At 39.8% G+C, this 20,080-nt stretch overlaps 1 protein-coding gene across 1 annotated transcript; it reads right to left on the bottom strand.

Annotated features, from left to right (window-relative positions):
• Positions 1–2,818: 2,818 nt before the first annotated feature.
• Positions 2,819–19,797, bottom strand: LOC131499842 (zinc finger protein ZFP2-like). Its single transcript, XM_058708275.1, has 3 exons — positions 18,622–19,797; positions 14,145–14,271; positions 2,819–6,466 (listed from the first exon to the last, which is right to left on the bottom strand). Exons 1-3 carry the CDS (start codon positions 18,646–18,648, stop codon positions 4,533–4,535), a joined length of 2,088 nt encoding a protein of 695 aa, XP_058564258.1. The 5' UTR covers positions 18,649–19,797; the 3' UTR covers positions 2,819–4,532.
• Between the last annotated feature and the right edge of the window lie 283 nt (positions 19,798–20,080).

Genomic DNA, 20,080 nt, shown 5'->3' with positions numbered 1-20,080 from the left:
TTATTGGCAGTAAGCTCTTGGCAGATGTCTTTACATTAAAATGAGGTCATGCTAGATATGGGTCAATTTTACTCCAATGACTGGTATCCTTATAAGAAAAGAAAAATGAAGACACACACAGAACAAGGTGTGATGATGAAGGCAATGATGGAGATACATCGACAAGCCAAGCCAGGCCAGGCCAGGGACAGCTGACAGTCCCCAGGAGTTAGAAAGAACAAAGACTCAATTCTTGAGCTGCCAACAGCTCCCTTCAGACTTCTAAGAACCTCCAGAACTGTGAGAAAGTAATTCCTCAGTGTGCTTAGAATAAGAGACCACTGCAGCATTGCTCATTTTAGCCAGCCTATATTGTATATATGCAGCATATTATCTACGCGACTATGGACACAAGTTATTTTCATGTCTTAGTTATTATGAATAATGGGGTATGTTGCTTAGTTTTTGCATATTTGTGAGTTTTCTAGTTTTGTCCTGTTACCTGATCTCTAGTTTCATGCCATTGTGGTTGAAAAGATGCTTGATAGGATTTCACTCATAAATTTATTAAGACTTGTTTTGTGTGCCAACATATAATCTATACTGGAGAATGTTCCGTGTGCATGTGTGAAGAATGTGTTTTCTGCTGCTGTTGGATGCAATGTTGTAAGTCCGTCTGCTGAATGTCTTTGAAGTCTGATGTTTCTATATTGATGTTGTGTCTGAATACTCAATCCATTATTGAAAGTGCAGTGCTGAAGTTCTGCCCATCTTAATACATGCTGTATACATACATAGCTGCTTTTATGGGGGGGGGGGAGGATAAATATTTATACAAGTTCTTTCCTTTGGTGGAATTGACTCCTTTATTTTTTCAGTTTTGTTCTTAGCAAAAGCAGCTTATATTTATTTCAAAAAACTATAAACGTTTACTATATCTCTATAAAAGAAAATGATTTTAAAAAGTGATGTGTATGTATCCAAATGTGACCAAATCAACACAACAATTCAATGCACAATAAGAGTATTATGTAACTCGTGGAACAAAAAGCAACACACAACTAAATGTTTTGTCAATACAAATGCTACACACATATACAAACCTACAGCTGTAATGCAATACAAACAAATCCTAAGTACATGGGATAGCTACCTTTCTCCTACATTAAAGGACTGAATGTCTTCTATGTAGTAAATAGACATAGAATGTATAAAAACTTTAGTCACATATAGGGTAGTCTAAAAAGTGTGAACCAAGTGTGAACAAAGTGAATTAAATGCAAGGTTACCTTATGGGAAGATGCACATTTCAGAAAGAACTCAACTTAAATAAATCCACTATATTGACATGGTGATCCATAAAAAACCCATCATTGCAAATGTACACAAACAACTGCCCAGAAATATCAGAAATCTTACTGTGAGGTATTATGGTACCCTGCCTGAAACAAAAAATAACTTGCTTGATGGCTTAAAAGAGCAGATAACAACGAAAATTAAATAATATGTGAGTGAAAATAATTGCAAGGTATAATAGTACAATGTTCAAAAAGTGAATACTCTGGGAAGGATGTATTAGCCTGTACAAGTTGGTTTCGATCAACTATTCGCTGCTTTTGCAGTAAATTACCAAGATTTTCATTGCAACAGTATTTTCCCACACACATCAAAATCTTGAAGTATTAGCCTTTCCAACTTGTCATTTAGCCTTCTTTTTTTTTTCCGCAACCCTCTAAACAGAGCAATCGGTTTTTGAAAATCAAGTAGCCATTTCGAGGAGTCATAACATACCGATGTTCAGAAACATTACACAAACTACAATTCAGGCATCTGCACAAACATCACCAACACTTATGGGAAAAGGTGTTTCTTTTCAATGTGGTCAGTACATGAGTTAAAAAACCATACTATTATTGCCCTCCAAAACCAAAACGGGAGCAAACTTTATTGCCTTCTGCCAAACAAAATTAAATGCCAAACATTAACTAAAAACCCTGCACAAACTGACCCCTTTGTTTAATACTGACCCTTGCCATGTCTTATTATAGTCCTTGCACTCAAGTCTATTTTGTCTGAAGCATAGCTACCCCATTTCGTTTGGTTTCCGATTGTATGCAATATCGTTTTGAATATCTGCCCTTTCAGGCTGAGTGTGTTCTGAGAGCTGATGTGAGTCTCATGAAGGCAGCATAGCACTGAATCTTGGATTCCTTTCCATTCAGCCAATGTCTATCTTTTGATTGGGGAATTTAATCCCTTTATATTTAAAGGAAGTATTGATACAGGCAAGGAGTTTCTGTTGTCATTCTTTTCATGGTTTTCTTGCTACTTTAGAATTCTTCCTCCCATCCTTATCCATTTTCTCTTTACCTTTGCGATCTGATGAGTTTCAAGAATAGTAAACCCTGATTCTTTCCTCTTTATCTTTTGGGTATCAATTACCAGTTTTGCTCAGTGGTTACCATGAGGATTCAGAAGACATGACAGTCTATTTTAAGTTATGTACAGCTTAATTTTGCCTACTGAACTTATTCCAGGCCTGAGTTGACTCTTCAAAAATGTGAATGTAGAATCCTAGCCATTTTAGGAAGGTTTTGCTATTCTCTTTCTGATATCTGTGAAGATTTCTTCCTTTCAATCATATAAGTCGATATTCTGTACTTGTAGCTATTGCTATCATGAAGCTGCTTCACGTTTTTGAGTGGACTGACCCTCTTTTTCCTTAAAGACCAATTAGTACATGTTATTTGTAATACATACTTTTAGTTGAAATAAATGGACAATGGTGTCCTGAACACCTCTTTCATGATAATTACAGCAAGGTTAGAGGCACAGAAAGTATCTCCATTTAGATTTTATTCAACTCTTCTCCTTCACCTTCCATGGAAAATTATATATGTATGAGTCCCACCTAAGAAAGAAGGGAACTCATATCATTGATGTAGCAACACTCAGCCGCATACATTCAAACACGTACTAGGAATAAATGAATTTCCTGAAGTGATTTGAGAATAAGAAGTATATTGATGTTTACTAGTCACAAATCTTAAAAAGGTTAATGTAAAAACATTGAGATTATACCTATGCAAAACTCCATCCCTTTTATCATTTAAAGCATAATAGCGTATACATTATCTAAATGTTTAACTTTGTATTATTCCTTATAATAAGTATTTTGATATAATCTGAGCACACTGACTTATTTCTTTCTGCTGTGAATCCGGTAACACGTGTTGACATGTTGTGTTCAGTTAAATATATTTTTAAATACTTCTTTCAACTTACTTTCCTTTTGGTACTCTCTGCTGTTTTCCAAATGCTATATTTATGAAGAAGGGCTTTCCTCATGCATTAGGCTTGTATGGTTTCAACTCAACATGCATTTGGAGATATTGACTAAACATTTGAATTCCAGTAGAAAGCTTTGTCATTCTCTTTACATTTTAGAGATTTCCTCTGATATGGGAACTATGATGTTGAATAAGCTAGGACTTCCACCTAGGGGTTTGCCACATTCATCACATTTTCAATGTTCCTCCTATGTATGAACAATGTGATGGTGAGTAAGGCTTGAGCCATGTGAAACGTTTCACCACATTCTCTACAATTCTAAAGTTTCTCTCAAGTATGAAGTTGGTGGTGTGGAATGAGGCTTAAGCACCATTAAAGGGCTTCCCAGATTCTTTCTATGTGTAAAATCATCTCTATAACACATTCTCTGACAAGAAATCAGGGATCAGCATTAGTTAAACTCTTGCCACATAGTTTACTTGTGAATCGTTAATCTTCAATGTGGATTCTGTGATGTGGAGTAGCATTGAGCAGTCCTTAAAAGTTCTCTCACAGTCTTGGGGCTCCTGGGTAGCTCAGTCGGTGAAGCATCCAACTTCACCTCAGGTCATGATATCGCGACTTGTGGGTTCAAACACTGCCTCAGGCTCCGAGCTATCTGTGCCGACACCTCGAAGCCTGGAACCTACTTTTGATACTGCGTGTCTCTCTCTCTCTGCTCCCTCCTACTCATTCTAAGAAAAAATTTTTTAAAAATAAAAAGAAGTTCTCTCACAGTCTTAAACTCTGTCTTAAACGTTTGCTCCAAGATGATTTGTGTGATATTGAATAAAGGGTGATTGGTGATTAAAACCTTTTGCACATTCGTTGCATTGGTAAGGATCTCTCAAGCATGAATTTTGTCATGTTGAGTATGTTTTGAGTGTTTGGTAAAGGCCTTGCCACATGCCTTATATGGTAAGCTTTCTCTCCAGTATGAATTCTGTGATGGTCAATAAGGGTGACTGCAACCTAAAGGCCTTGCCACATTCTTGACATTTGTAAGGTTTCCCTCAGGTATGGATTCTGTGATGCACAATAAGGCTAGAACAGAAAACAAGGTTTTGCTGCATTTGTTACATTGGTAAGATTTCTGTCTGGTATGAATTCTGTGATGTCGAGTAAGGATTGAGTATTCACTCAAGGCCTTGCCACATTCTTGACATTTGTATGGTTTCTCTCTGGCATGAATTCTCTCATGTCAAGTAAACTGTGAATACACCTTAAAGGCCTAGCCACATTTGACATTTGTAAGGTTTTTCTCCAGTATGAGTTCTGTGATGTTTACTAAGGTGTGAGTTTTGGATAAAGGACTTGCCACACTCTTGACATTGGTAAGGTTTCTCCCCGGTATGGATTCTGTGATGCCGAGTCAGGGTTGAGTATTCACTAAAGGCCTTGCCACAGTCTTGACATTTGTGAGGTTTCTCTCCGGTATGAATTCTGTGATGTTGAGTGAGTAGTGAGGAACGGGTAAAGGCTTTTCCACATTCTTGACATTGGTAAGGTTTCTGTCCAGTATGCTTTCTATGATGTTGAATAAGGGATGATTGCTGGCTAAAGGCCTTGCCACACTCTTGACATTTGTGAGGTTTCTCTCCAGTATGCATTCTGTGATGCTGTCTAAGGCACGATTGCTGGCTAAAGACCTTGCCACATTCTTGACATTGGTAAGGTTTCTCTCCAGTATGCACTCTATGATGCTTACTCAGGGATGACTGCCGGCTAAAGGCCTTGCCACATTCTTGACATTTGTAAGGTTTCTCTCCAGTATGCATTCTGCGATGCTGAGTAAGGGATGATTGCTGGCTAAAGGCCTTGCCACATTCTTGACATTGGTAAGGTTTCTCTCCAGTATGAATTCTGTGATGTTGATTAAGGTATGAGTGCCATTTAAAGGACTTACCACATTCTTGACATTTGTGAGGTTTCTTTCCAGTATGCGTTCTGTGATGTTGACTAAGGGATGATTGCTGGCTAAAGACCTTGCCACATTCTTGACATTTGTGAGGTTTCTCTCCAGTGTGGATTCTGTGATGCTGAGTAAGTGATGATTGCTGGTTAAAGGCCTTGCCACATTCTTGACATTTGTAAGGTTTCTGTGCAGTATGGATTTGACTGTGTGCGTGAAGTGATGACCCATCCTTAATGGTTTGACCACCTTCTTCACATTTGTCAATTTTCTTTGCAGTATGTGTTTGCTGATGTTGAGATAGTGTTGAGTGCCTGTCAAAGGTTTTGCCACATTCCTTGCAAATGTACCTTTTCTCTCCAGTACCACTTGTCTTACAGGTATTTAGACTTAATGATTGACTAAACATGTTTCCAGATTCGTTACCTGTGGATGGGTTCTCCCCCACACGAATCCTTTGATGATCAGCAATACTGAAGGACTGCTTCAGTGCTTTCCCACATTCATCATATTTAGAAGTAATTTCTCCCCTCTGTGTACTCTTACTATTGGTACATTTGGAGTTTGGATAAAAGACTTCCTCATCTTTATTAGATTCAAAATGGTTTTCTTGCAGAGGAGTCCTCAGTTGTTTTCTAACATGGGATCCCTGGTTAGACTGTGTCTCAGATCCACTGTATTGAGCCAGTGTATCTCCAATGAAAACGGACTGGTAATGTTGTAGGGTCACCTCCTCTGTGAAGCACCTCCCAAATTGAGACGTCCTAGGCCTTTCATCTTCATTTTTGAATCTTTGAGTTTTAGAAATATTTGACTGAAAGGTCAATCCAATCCCACTTTCACAATGGTTCAAAGCATTGTTTTCAGCGTGGACGAGGTAACTTTCCAAATGTTCCAAATTTTCGTTGCACAAATATGTATGTTTGCATGTTTGATTGGAACTTCTGCTTACAGATGCACACTGCTTTGCACAAATAGTGGATGTAAAAAGGGCGGTTTTCCAAGATGTTTTATGTCCTTCACTGATTGTGGCCGTGAAGTTCTTGTTATGGGCAGTCCTCTCAATTGGACCATGTCCTTCATGAAATTTCTGATGCACTTCATTCTTTCTACTACTGTCCCAGTTTATCATTAAGTGTAAATTCTCAAAGGCATGATGTTTCCCTGTACCCAGTGACACATTTTGTGAAGAGGTTTCTATGCATGGTTTTGGCAGGAGGTTCTGGGTGCCATGTGAAGATATAGCTGAAAGATAGCAAATAACAAAAAAAGGAACATCATTCCAATTACTACTCTCACATGAATGTACTGACAACTTCTAATATACAACCTTCAAATCAGTCAGAATGTCAGGAAGATGGCTGAGAAGGATTCATCAGGACTTCATTCTTCCTTGACACAGAAACTTACACACAACATGCTGAAGACATAGCCTAATAGATCCTTCTGTAGTTGTTTAATGGTGTAGCACAAATCGCATTCCTATGCCACAAGAATCAGGAAAGTACTTTATGATCCAAAATTTAGAAGGACATTTAATTTAAAACTCAAACAGAAATGATGAAAATACGATATAGAAAAAGTAGGAATAAAACAACAGGACGAGTTTGTTTTTACAAATAACCCAAATATTTTACAGACCTATACCAACATCAACTAAGGATAAAAAATTGAAGTTCACCTAAAATCTGAAGTGAAGAAGTAAAACAAGACACAGTACATGTGATATCACAGAAATAAAAGTAATTATAATTGGGAAAAAGGATAATAACATGCTAACAAATATGTATCCAAAAAATATATAAAAGTACCTATTTCAAAAAAGGTATAACCTACGTGACATCATCATGGATTAAAAAACATGATGAAAGGGAAACCTGGTTGGCTTAATTGGTTGAGTGTCCAACTCTTGATTTTGACTCAGGTCATATTAGGGTCATGTGATGGACCCCCATATCAGGCTCTGCCCTAAGCAAGAAGTCTGCTTAAGATTCTCTCTCTCTCTCCCTCTGCCTGCTCCCCCACTCACTGACTCTTTCACACTCAAAAAAAAGAAAAAAAGAATAAAGTCAACAGATCTACAACTACTAAGTAGATTAAAACTGTAATAAATAAACTCCCAACAAGGAAGTCCTGTGCCACATGAATTCACAGGATCATTCATAGACACACATGACAACGTACTAGAAATCTCCCCAAACATTTCCAGGGAGGGAAGAGAAGGGAGATTATGAAACCACTTGATCATATGAGCATTAACAGGTTATCAAAGCCAAAGGAAGATGTGACAAGTATACAAGAATATGAATTACTATCTGTGGGGAATATTCATGCAAAGTCCACCATAAAAATAAGCAAATAGGGGAGCCTAGGTGCCTAAGTCAGTTAAGCACCCAACTCTTGACCTCAGCTCACGTCATGATCTCAGTTGGGAGATCAGGCCCCATGTCTAGCTCATTGCAGAGTGCGAAACCTGCTTGGGATCCTCTTTCCTCCTCACTCTCTGCCCCTCCCATTCTCCTCTGCCTCCTTCTCCCTCTCAAAACAAATAAACAAAAAACAAACTGAATCAAAATCACATTTTACCATTTTACAACATAATCAAGTGGGAATTCTTCCTGAAATTCAAGGACGTTTCACCATATGGCAAACTATTGAGTTGGGACTGCACATTACAGACTAAAGATCACAAAGAGAGGATAATCTCAATTGATACAGGATAGGAAGTGAGCATATTGGACACCACTTCACGATTAAAGATACTCAATAAAGGAGAAATCAAAGGAAACTTACTCAACCTAATAGAGATCATGTATGTGTGAAAAGCTGAAATCTAACATACTCAATGCGGAGACCAAAAGCTCCTCCTATAGGATCAGAAACAAGGTAATGAAGTCAGTCTCCCACTTTCATTCCACACAGTACTGGGACTCTTCACAATTAGGCGAGAAAAAATACATAAAAGGAGACCAAATTGGGGGCGCTTGGTTGGCTCAGTCGGTTGTCTGACTCTTGGTTTTCAAGTGGCTCCTGATCTGACACTTTGTGAGTCTGAGCCCCTTTGACTCCTCTGCATTTCAAGACTATCCTTGAACATGTCTTGGAGGGCTTTTCCAGTGGCCACAAACTCCTTTAGTTTCTGTTTGACTAGAAATCGCTTTCTCTCCCCTTTAGTCTGGATGATAGTCTTCCGGGATACAGTATTCCTAGCTGCATATTTTCCCCATTCAGCATTTTGAATCTACCTTGTCCCCCCATCAGGCTTGCCAAGTTTCTATTGAGAAATCTTGAGCTGGCCTTATGGTTTGTTCATGGTAGGTGGAATACTTCTTCCACGTTGCTGCTTTTAAGATTTTGTCATTCTCATCGTTTGCAAACTTGATTCCAAGATGTCTTGGTGCTGGCCTCCTTTTGGTGATTTCAATGGAGTTCTGTGCCTCCTGAGTCTGCAGGTCTGTTTCCTTCAACTGATTAGGGATGCTTTCTGCTATTATTCCCTTAAATAACTTCTCTAACCCCCTTTCTCGTCTTCTTCTGTGACTCCTGTAATATAAATGTTATCACTTTTGATGGAGCCCGATTTCCTAAGTCTATTACATGTGCCTAAGTGTCCTCTCTCTGTCTGTCACTCTCTCCACCTTAAGCTTCACTATTTTCCATTATTTTGTTTTCAAGGTCACTAATTTGCTGCTCTAATTCCCCCAACCTGCTGTTCATTGAATCAATGTGTTTCTCATCTCATTTATTGCATTCTGCATCTCTCATCCTTTGTTGAGCCTCTTGTCTCTGTGTTAAGAGCCTCACTGTTGTTGTCTTTTACAAGCCCAGTGAGTATCCATAATGTAGTTCCTTCAGTTTACTATTGAGAATGTTACTGACAAAGGTTTCACTTAGAACTCTGGCTGTGGCCATAACTTGTTCTTTCATTATGGATAAAATCTTCCATCTTGGCATTTTGTCTAAGTCTCTGGCACCCTCTGTATGTTAAAACATTCAGTTATGTCTCCTGCTCTATCGTTCTGGCCAGTGGTCTGCCGAGGCTCTCCTTTCCAGGGTTTGGACCCTGTCCTCAATGGATTGAATTTTAACTAGTTATGCTATGGGCTGCTTGTGAGATGAGAACTGACATCACCTCCACCAGAACTGAGGCTCTACAGAACTGTGTGGTCACATGAGGTGTGGGAAACAGCTTAAGCAAATCTCTTGGGGAGGGGACAGCCTTGCTGGGATTGAGTCAGGCTTGACTGAGAAGGGCAGTCCCACCAGAGGATAGGGGCTTCGGGCTTGTTGTAAGCAAGGCAGACAGCCAGTGCCCCCACTGTGCCCTTTCTCTCAGGGTGCTCTGTGTTCCTGCTGAGGAGAATGGGAAGGAAATAGAACCAGCCAGCTCATTTGTTCCCATCATGCACCTCATTGAAGGGCCCCTAGGATATCAAATAATCTCACTCATGTGTGCCCCAAGTGCTCTTCACATTGCTGTTTCCATGCTGTCTACCCCCAGGTTGTGAGCCTACCTTCTGTCCAAGACAGAGCAGTACCTTCCTGGATCTTTCCCAGCTAAGCCGGTCGACCTTGAAAACTCGAGGCTTGAAGCCACACTGTAAGAATGCACAAAATGCAGGCCTTCTCATTTTCCAAGACAATGACATTAGGGAAATGTTCTCCTTGTGCATTCTTCTTTGGGCTCCACTCTCTCTCATCCTTCTCCACAACCACTGCTCCCTGCTTTCAGCAGCACTATAATCTGTTGCTCCCCCAACCAAATCTCTATACTTCCTACAATCTTCGATGTGCCTCTTCTCTCTCATTAGCTGAGTAGTTCCTCTTTCAGTCTTAAGGTTGCTTTTTGGGATACTTAGGATGCCTTGGTGGTTATCTAGATGTGTGTGTGGGATGTGATGAGGGTAGGGTACTCCTAGTTGTCACGATACTATCTTCTTTTTCTCTGAAGAATCCCTATTTTTTTTTAAATTATTTTATTGGAGAAAGAGAGTTTGTGCAACTAGGGAGAGGGGCACAAGGAGGCCAAGACTCTCAAGCAAGCTCCATGCGGTGTGAAGTCTGAGGCAGGGCTTGATCCCATGACCTTGGGATCATGACCTGAGCCAAAATCAACAGTCAGAAACTCCACCAATGGAGTCACCCAGGTGCCCCTGAAGATTCCTCATTTTGAAAAACTTATTCAAACTCACACAAATTTTATAAAATTGGAGATTACAAACCCAACACACAAAAATTCATTCCTTATACACAACAAAGAACAATTCCCCCAAAAATACAATTACAGTTACATTATTTTCACAAAGAATAAACTTCTTAAGACTTATAATAATGCTAGAGGTCAAAACTAGTGAAATGAAAACTATAAAATATTGTGAAGAATCGAAAGAAGTGAAAACACATCCATGTTCTTACATGGGAATACTTAAAATTATTCAACTGTCAGTACACTCTAAGTGATCTACTGATTTCTTGCGACCTCCATCAAATTCCCAATGACATTTTTGGCAGAAAGATCACAACCAAATGGAACATTCACATGGGTATTGCAGGATAATATATACCCACAATAATCTTGAAACATAGAGTACTCTGGTGGCACGACACTTCCTGATTTACAACATACTATAAAATCACTTATCAAAATAATGTACTACAGAAGAAAACAGAGACATAGAATAAGGAAAAAGTGATGGTGACCTACACGTGCACTTCAATGTCAATGTGTATGAAAACAAACAGAGCATCTTCTTAAAACTCACATTCTGATTTGGATTTTTAGGTGGGGCCTGAGTTTCTACATTTCTCACAAGCCTGAAACTCATGCCAACATCCTCACTTCAAGAGCCACACTTCTATATTCCAAGAAGAAACAAAAAAAAAAAAAAAAAAGAAGAAGAAGAAATCACGGAGGACTTTGAACTTGAAGAATAATGAGCAAATTACTACTCCTCATATCATGGAACAGAAACAACCATTCTCCTTGAACACTTACTACACAGTACAGACCATTCTAACAGTTTTGCATAAATTCACCCACCAATCCCAGTAACTTATGAGAACAATAGTATTGTTTTTCATCTTTCAAAAGAATATGTGGCAATATTGCAGTAATAGTATAGTATTTGTCTTTATCCAGATGATCTGACTTAATTCATCTAAGAGAAACACACCAACCATTATAAAGAGATAATCCTATAAGAAGGTTCACAGAAAGTTTCAACATGACAATGGTAACGCAAATACGATAAAACCACCAAACTGAGTAACATGAAGCGAAAAGTGAGGATACCACATAAAATACGAATATTACAAATTGAATACAAAAGAATAAAATTGATAGAATAAAATGTTTACTCTCCTTAAAACTAAGAAATGTTTTCGATGACTAAAGCTTATACACCTATTGGGGGAGAAGGGTTTTGTGACTTGCTAACACCACAAACATACACACTCACAAATAGAAATAGGTATTGTTTTTGAGTCTTTTATAGCATTGAAAGTCTAGGTCTCAGTTCTCTTTTGTGCTGGATTACATTTTACAATTTGAAGGCATTTGAACATATACGATGCATATTTTCTTTTTCTGGAGCAACAGAAAAGAGATAAGGAAGAGTATATATGGGTCACACAGGCAGAATACAATGGAAATTTACAGGACTGAGCCCTGATTCACAATCTCTACTTCAAACAGCAATTCCTACAGCACACATAAAAGAAATCCTTCATTTTCCAAATCAGACAACAAACAAAGTGAAATGAAGGAGGAAGCTTCCAGAATAAATGAGATGATTATGTACATCTTCCTGTAAAGATACTTAATGATAACAGAGAAAATATATCCACCTTCTAGTGGAGGGATCCAGCATAGAGCACACAGGAAATAAGGAACCTGTAATGGGTCACATTGGGATTAAGTGCCTAACATTCTTCAAAGGACACATATGACAGCTGTGAAATAAACATCCAGAACAAATATGTAATCAGTGTCTACATGCCAACATGAAAATTTCCATTTTATTCAAATATCAAGCCAATAAAGCATGGCAAACAATTCAAATGATCATCTTAGAGAGACTCCTGGAGGAAGAAGAAGGAACACGTAACTAAATGATATCAGGAAAACTCTGCAGGACCAACAGGTCAACCCAAATGATCTACCTCATACCTCATGAGGTGCATGCCATGTCAGAATTTCGATCTAATGAATCAGAAATGAATCTCATGAAGAACCCTCAGAAAGTAAAAACGTTTATGACAAAGACACAGGAATTTGCTATTATACAAGAAAAAAAGTTGGAAATGATGAAGTTACTAAGAAATAATGTAACCATTGAGACTTCATTGCAGATTGTGAGTTCTAAGTTCTCAATGTTCTAGTTCCCCTGTGGCATTAATGTTGGTAGGAATGCGAGAATACACATAGACTAGTTCACCATTGAGGAATGGAACACATAGAGTGGAAATTTCTTATCGTTCATAAGAAAAATGAACTTCTGAAGTGAAACAGAGGATGAGATTTTCTCATTTTAGAAAGTGCTCTTTTATCTGATGAAAGTACTCAATCTCAGTGTTGTACGATGAAGGTGAAAGCCTCAGTGGGGCGCCTGGCTGGCTCAGTCGGTTGAGCGTCCGACTTCGGCTCAGGTCATGATCTCAGGGTCCGTGAGTTCAAGCCCCGTGTCGGGCTCTGTGCTGACAGCTCAGAGCCTGGAGCCTGCTTCGGATTCTGTGCCCCTCTCTCTCTGTCCCTCCCCCACAATGGCTCTGCCTCCCTCTCTCTCTCTCTCTCTCTCTCTCGCTCAAAAATAAACTAACATAAAAATTTAAGAAAAGAATTAAAGCCCCAGTAGCTTTGGAAAGCATAAACCAGAAATCACGTGATCCCTGTCCCCAGTGTTCCTGCGATGTGGGCACCAAACACAGTATGTCCACCACTACCCTGACACCCATCTCACAGGAGGCAGAACAGAAATTGGCAATGGTTTAGGATAGAATGTCTCAGAAATATGGAGAATTCCCCAGGCTCTTCAACGCAATGGAGAAGCTCTCAGACTTTGGAGACCCTCAAGCTCCAAGGGGAGTCTCCTGGCACTCACTGTGGAGATGATGGACCATCACTGGAACTGAAGAAAGAATCCTTAGAGAATGTAAGAGCATGACGTGTTGGATAGCTGATGTCCTGCCATGAGAGGGACAGACATAATACTAGGCTTCTCAAACTAATTTCCATTCAAGGAGAGCTACTCCAACCACATTTTAAGGTCTAGCTTCACCCTGTTTACATTTCACCTTTGTCATCTTTTTCATTCATGCCCAGCAACCTAGGGGTGAGGCTACAGTCTTCTTTCTCTTCACATCCCAGAGCTCCCTCTTTTGTTCCAAAAAAAATGACCAGGTCTAGATTTGACACAGTGACACTTGGTTATCAGAAAAAAAAGGAATGTAACTATTTCTCAGATTCTACCTTTCAACCCAATATTGTGCTCAGTACACAAGAGAGGACAGTGCAGAATTCTAGAAAATGATTTCCCAAATGCTGTGGCCCAACAGCCCCTTTAGTACACTCAAGAGGAATTTCCAGTGTTCACATCATGACCTCACTTTCAAGTACTACCACTACAGGAATGAGTAGCAGTTGGGAGCATACGTGGGCAGTACCAATTTACGCCACTCAATGTTTACAATTACCACTCATCTATAGATGATGATGCTCTTACCTAACCTTAAAGAAGGGGAATCTACAGCTGAAAAGGACACCTCATGAAGATATTTCTCTGTATCTACAAACCCTTACTTCTTTCCCTGACTGCCGGGATCTGAATCCCAGTCATGCAAAGAGGATGTTTCCAAGAGACAGTCTTCAAAGGAAGGAACAAACCCGCGAGTGTGGTTTGGGAAGTCTGGAAGGAGTTATCCTCACCCAAGAAGAGGAGGTGTCCACAGGTCTCTAACATCACATCCCTGTACAGTTCTCGCTGACTCTGGTTCAGGCATCCCCACTCGTCCTGGGAGAATTCTATGGCCACATCCCTGAAGGTCAGCAGTCCCTGCAACAAATGCCACAGTTACCAAGTAGCCATAGGCAGCATTCATAATGGTACCTAAGATGCAAGAGGGAGTTAATGTCACCAGCTGGACCCCAAGACCTAACCTTCATGGCTTACTTGTTGATACCCACTGCCCTTAGTCCCTCATTTTATTTCACTTCTTCTTTCAACCTTATCTGTTACTTCAGGCAACAACACCCCAGGGCTATCGTCTCCTGTGATGGAAACAGAAGGTATACAACAAAAGGTAATGTCCTCTGAGAAAGAGCTTATACCCACCCTGTCTGAGCTCATCCCCTGACTCACTCCTAAGCAGGTAGACAGTGGTGTCAACCAAGATAATAGGGTTGTTACCATGACCTCATTATAATACTAAACTCTCCACCCAAGGGTAAGCACAAACCTCATTTACTATGTAACATTCAGAGTATGTAAAGAAGTGTTTGCTTTAAAAAAGAAAAAATTCGAATGTGTATTTATTTTTGAGAGAGAGACAGACAGAGCATGAGCATGGGAGGGACAGAGAGGGAGACACAGAATCAGAAGCAGGCTCCAGGCTTTTGAGTTGTTAGCACAAAGCCCAATGCAGGGATCGCACTCACAAACCACAAGATTTCGAGCACACAGCCTGCAAGATCATGACCTGAGCTGAAGTCGGATGCTCAGCCAACTGAGCCACCCAGGCGCCCCTGTATACAACTGTTTTCTTCAGGCCCAAGTGCAACCTTATCCCCACCTTTACATAAGATGATAGGCTCTCCCTCTAATTCTCCACCCTGACTATATATGAAACCATTCCCTTCCCGGGGTCTCTGCTTTGGAAGTGATTCTCTGTGATCTCCTTAATTGTTAAAATTCACATTTCCTTCGTGTGACAACCCCAGCTGGTATAGAATCTATCTGTGACTCACCAAGAAGTGAATTCCTGTTTCTTCAGGTACTTTAGGAAAACTGGTTCTGACTTAATGGGGTTTCCTGCTTTCTGCAGAAAGATCTTTTTCAACACAATAATAAGCTTTCATGTATTTTCTAACTTTGAGGTAAGAACCAGTATGAATATTGTGTTTATTCAAGCGAATTCATAAAATGAAGGCATCAACAAAGGCATCCACATTTTTAAATACTATATTCACATCACATAGTATACCTGGTGTCTCTTTCTTAGATGAAAAGTCAAGGTGTGTTACAATGTACGTAGCATATTCTAATATGAATTACAGTTTCACAACGGTGTATTGGAAAGCTTTTTATTTTTTAAGTTTTTATACTTATTTTGAAAGAGAGACAGACAGACAGACAGAGAGGGGAGATGGTCAACAGAGTGGGAGAGAGAGAATCCCAAGCAGGGTCCCCACTGTCAGTGCAGAGTTTGAGTTGGAAGTTCATCTCAGGAATCATGAGCTAATGACCTGAGCTGAAATCAAGAGTCAGATGCTTAACTGACTGAGGCATCCAAGCGTCCCTAGATTCTGCATTTCTAACAAGGTATTAGCCTATTGGCCAGGGAATAGATCTTTAAATAACAAAGAGCAAGAACTCAAAGGCAAGAACTCTTGGAATACTTGGAACTAACTGGGTTTTATAACAAACACAGGTTCTACTAGAATAGCAAAATAGGCAACAACAAGCCTTTCTGAGCATTTCCTACTTAGTAGAAGGCACCTACCCATTTATATTAATGGAAAATAAATGATAATTATAAAGAATTATCACCTATGAGAGCAAACACGTTATTCTTCTATTTCTCTGAGTATTGTGTCAAGCATCCAGTACATGGAAGAGACTAGGTTTTAACCCAGGTTCTCTGACCTAGAGTTGATCTAAAATGGCACACTGGCTGATATCCAGATGGGATCCTAAAGCAATGTTCATACCAGGTGTCAAAGCTGAAAAGAATGATGGAAACAAGAATGCGTCCCCACAAAATTGATCTTTTTACACTTAATGCACATATCCATACATTTAGAAAGTAGTTACACACACAATAAAAGTGATAGAGTGGACGGCCACCTGGGTGGCTCAGGTAGTTAATCATATGACTCTCGATTTTGGCTCAGGTTGTAATCTCAAGGCTCCTGAGTTTGAGCCCTACATTGGACTTGGCAATGATAACAGGGAGCTTGAATTGTGTCTCTCTCTCTCTCTTCCCCTTATCCATTTGTGTTCTCTCAATCTCACTCTCACTCATACACAAAATAAATAAACCAAAAAAAAAAAAAGTGAAGAGTAGAAAATGGTCATGGTAACTAAGAAACATTTTCAGTGACATTAAACTCATAAATCTAGTTTTGGATACTGATGCTTAGGTCTTTTATTCACACAAACACGTTGAATGATATACATAAAACAGCTATTATTTGAGTCTAGTATGATGAGGGATACAAACAGAAAAATGTTCACCTTTAGCCCAGAAGATTGACCTACATACAGCCTGCATGGTTTTAATAAGCATCCAGTAACTGCTGCTTGCTACATTCTGAAGGGGTCTCCTGACTGCCTATACATGTCTCAATAACTAACATTGAAGTGAACGGTAATCACCAGAGAAATCCTCCAGAAACAGTGTTACAGTTAGAAATTCAAAGGAAAGGGGACCTGAGTGGTTCAATGGGTTAAGCCTCCAGCTCTTGGTTCTGGCTCAGGTCATGATCTCACAGTTTGAGTCGAACCCTGAATAGGGCTCCGTGCTGCTACAGTGTGGAGTCTGCTTGGGATTCTCTTTCTCTCCCCATTTTTCCCTATTCCCCCCTCACGTGCACTATCTCCTTCTCAAAATAAGTAAATAAACAAAAAAATTCAAAGGAACATTTGTGATCTAATACTGCGTGCATGTACCCTCCTCCCCAGGACATATAAGCTTCATGAAGCCACAGTATAGCTCTCTCTGCCCACAGGTCCAGACTCTGTGCTACTCCAATAAACTGTCTTGCATCATCCAACATCTGAATAGTTTCTTGACCATTGTGCTTGATGATCTCACCATATGCTGTTTCACTAAAAGCTTTTGTTTCAATCCTCATTTCTGTTCTATTCTACTTCAGTATTCTAAGGAGCAAGCATGTAAACTATGGGATTCTTCTTTTCTTGTTCTGAAAATACAAACTAAATAGAAGAATAGATTTGCATCAAGAGTGTGGAGTAAACTAACAATCTACAGGATGGAGGTCTGAGTGATTTAGAACCTCCATTCCCAGAAGTCAATATCTCTATTACACAAAGGTGAGGGCCTTCATTGTCCAATGGAAACTGCTGGGATGTGGGTTGGGAGAAAGGGCCAAGAAATGATTCTGGAGCCCTCTTTGGTCAAAAAAGCTGTTTTCATGAAAGCACAGAGAGAGGAATTGTGGCACCAAGGGCTGCAGTAGGATTGTGAGGAGACACTGATGATATGCTTTAAGTTGGAGGCATACAGATAAAAGAAGTTTCTAAAGCATTTCCAGATAGTCAAGAAGACACAGAATACTGGCAGTCTGACTCTCCTCAAGCTAAGCTCCCCTTTTGCCTCTAGCAAAGCATTCACACGAAGGCAATTGTGAATTCCTTGAGCAATGTCATACCCTGCCTATATCTAGTGTTTATCAATGGATGGCAAGCTGTAAGAAAATTTAATCCTATCGACATTTCTTTTGCCTCCGTTCCTTTCATCAGAACTATAGGCAAAGAGAAACTCAGAAGAAAGAGGTTTCCAGTTGAAATGGGATGGCTTCTGAACACCACTCAGGAAATCTACCTAAAACCTTTACAAATGAGAAGGGAAATTTGCATGTTATAGAGGAGAAATCTAGTAGAAAGCACAAAGCCAAGTTAAAGCATTTCATATCAGCAATAATGAAATCAACTGTAATGAAATAAACTGAAAATGGGGTATCTTTTTTACATTCTAAAGAGCAAAAGTCTTCTTTTTATCAGACAACTTTGGAGTTAATCCAGGCCTCATATCCATCCTGTGTATTTGTGCACTTTCTTCCTCCTGGTCTCCAGAGAGGTGATAAAGCATCCAGATCTGACCTAATGGGAATTATTCTCCTTGAGTGCTAACCTAGGACCAGACCCATCAGCAATAGGAATCTTGGACTCAACGCCTTCCCCTGTAGTTGGTTCACAAAGGGAATATTTTCAATACTTGCATAACTTTAATTTGGAGTTGGAGAAGGGGGAGAAGGCTCAGCGATGCAATGGAAGAGTGTTCTACAAACCTCATCTTGAGTATCATCAGAAAAGATTAAAAATTAGGTGAAAAAATAGATCAGAAATCTCAGAACTAGAAAAACCAACACTTGCAATTTCAGTTAGCATGGACTTTCAAGAGAAAAAGAGGGCACGGGCTCTGACCTCGGACGCACAGTTTACCTGTGAACTGGCCATTTCTTCTTTCATCTGGTCCCCTAGATTTCTTCTCCGAAGATTTTGCTGGAGATCTCACAGCTGTATCAGGAGAAAATGTCTTCCAAGCCAGGAACACAGCCTCTCCACCTGTAAACTGATCGCCTGCAGGCAGCACTTTGTAATGCAGAAAAGGCCCAACCTCCTAGTTCTTTGTATCAGGAGCTATTCAAAACCTTTGAGCTCCAACTTGGAGAATAATCTCTGAATTTTCCTTCCTTGTTGTCACAGTACTTCTCCTCCCACAGACCCCCACCAATGCTGCTACAGCATTGGCACACTTTGTTACATGGACCTGATCCTCTGCAGCTCCCATAGAGCAGACTCTGGTACCTCTCCTAGAGTCAAAGCGTGCACTCACCTCTCTTAAATTAATGGGAAATCTTCGTGCTTCTTCCTGGCTTCACTTAGAATCATCTGGAGCACTTAACTAAAACATCATCGTTTCAACAAACCCCAATTGACGGAATCTGAGGGGGAGGGCATCAGATCTGATCATTTTTTGAAATTCCACAAGTGATCCTATTGGGAAGGTTTTGGGGAGGTGACCAGACAAAAAAAGAGTATCATGGCTATGGTCGTTTTCCAGATTTAAATCCATGCCTTCTCCACTGACCAGAGTTTCTGGAGATTTACACATTCTTCCTCTTTCCCCTGCAAAAGAGGGAGGCACCCTCACAAATGAAGCTTTTCTTTATAAAAGCAAATGGCTCTTTCAAAAGCAAACCTCTACTGGGTCCACAGCTTTTCCTTTGTCTGTTCCTTTAAAGTAATCCTTAGGCCAAAAAGACACATTTTGGAAGGATAAAACCCTCCCCTTCAGTAGCAAAGCTTATTTTTGCAAGTCGCTGCCAAACAGTTTTCCCAAGTGAATGTATTTTCAAACTCCTTACAGCAATATATGAGATTTCTAATTTTTCATTATTTTCACTGAAATTTGGTGTTATCCTGTTGTCTTTATTGTAGCCATCCTAGAAAATATTGACTGGTTTGTCATAGTAAAATATGAAGTGGTCTAACTTCATTTGTCCTGTTGCCTGAAACTGAAGCCCCTTAGAAACATCAAGTTGAACAAAATGGTGGCTTGAAACCAACAGCAAGCCTTGCTGTTGGGTTTTTTTTTTTTTTCTCTTGTAGAAACCCCTCCTTATCCCTTCTTACGCCCCGCCCCCTTTTTTTTTTCTTTAAGGAACCAAGGCCCACACTGGAAATATGATGACAAAGGCTGGCAACACAAACACAATTCCTGTCAAAATCTATGGATCGTGTATTTCCCTATAAACGCCCCCCACCCCAGCCTCTTCTGGGTGGGCTTGCAAGGTTGAAGGCTTTAACCTACTTCAGCCTCTTCTGCCTGACAAAACAATAAAGCTATTATTCCTCTTTTGCCCAAACTCTGTCTTCCCATTATATTTTAGCTCTGAAG

Source organism: Neofelis nebulosa, chromosome 17 (assembly GCF_028018385.1).
Source record: "Neofelis nebulosa isolate mNeoNeb1 chromosome 17, mNeoNeb1.pri, whole genome shotgun sequence".
NCBI lineage: Eukaryota > Metazoa > Chordata > Mammalia > Carnivora > Felidae > Neofelis > Neofelis nebulosa.
Note: the sequence above shows the minus strand (reverse complement) of the source record. Positions and strands in the feature narration are given on the sequence as shown.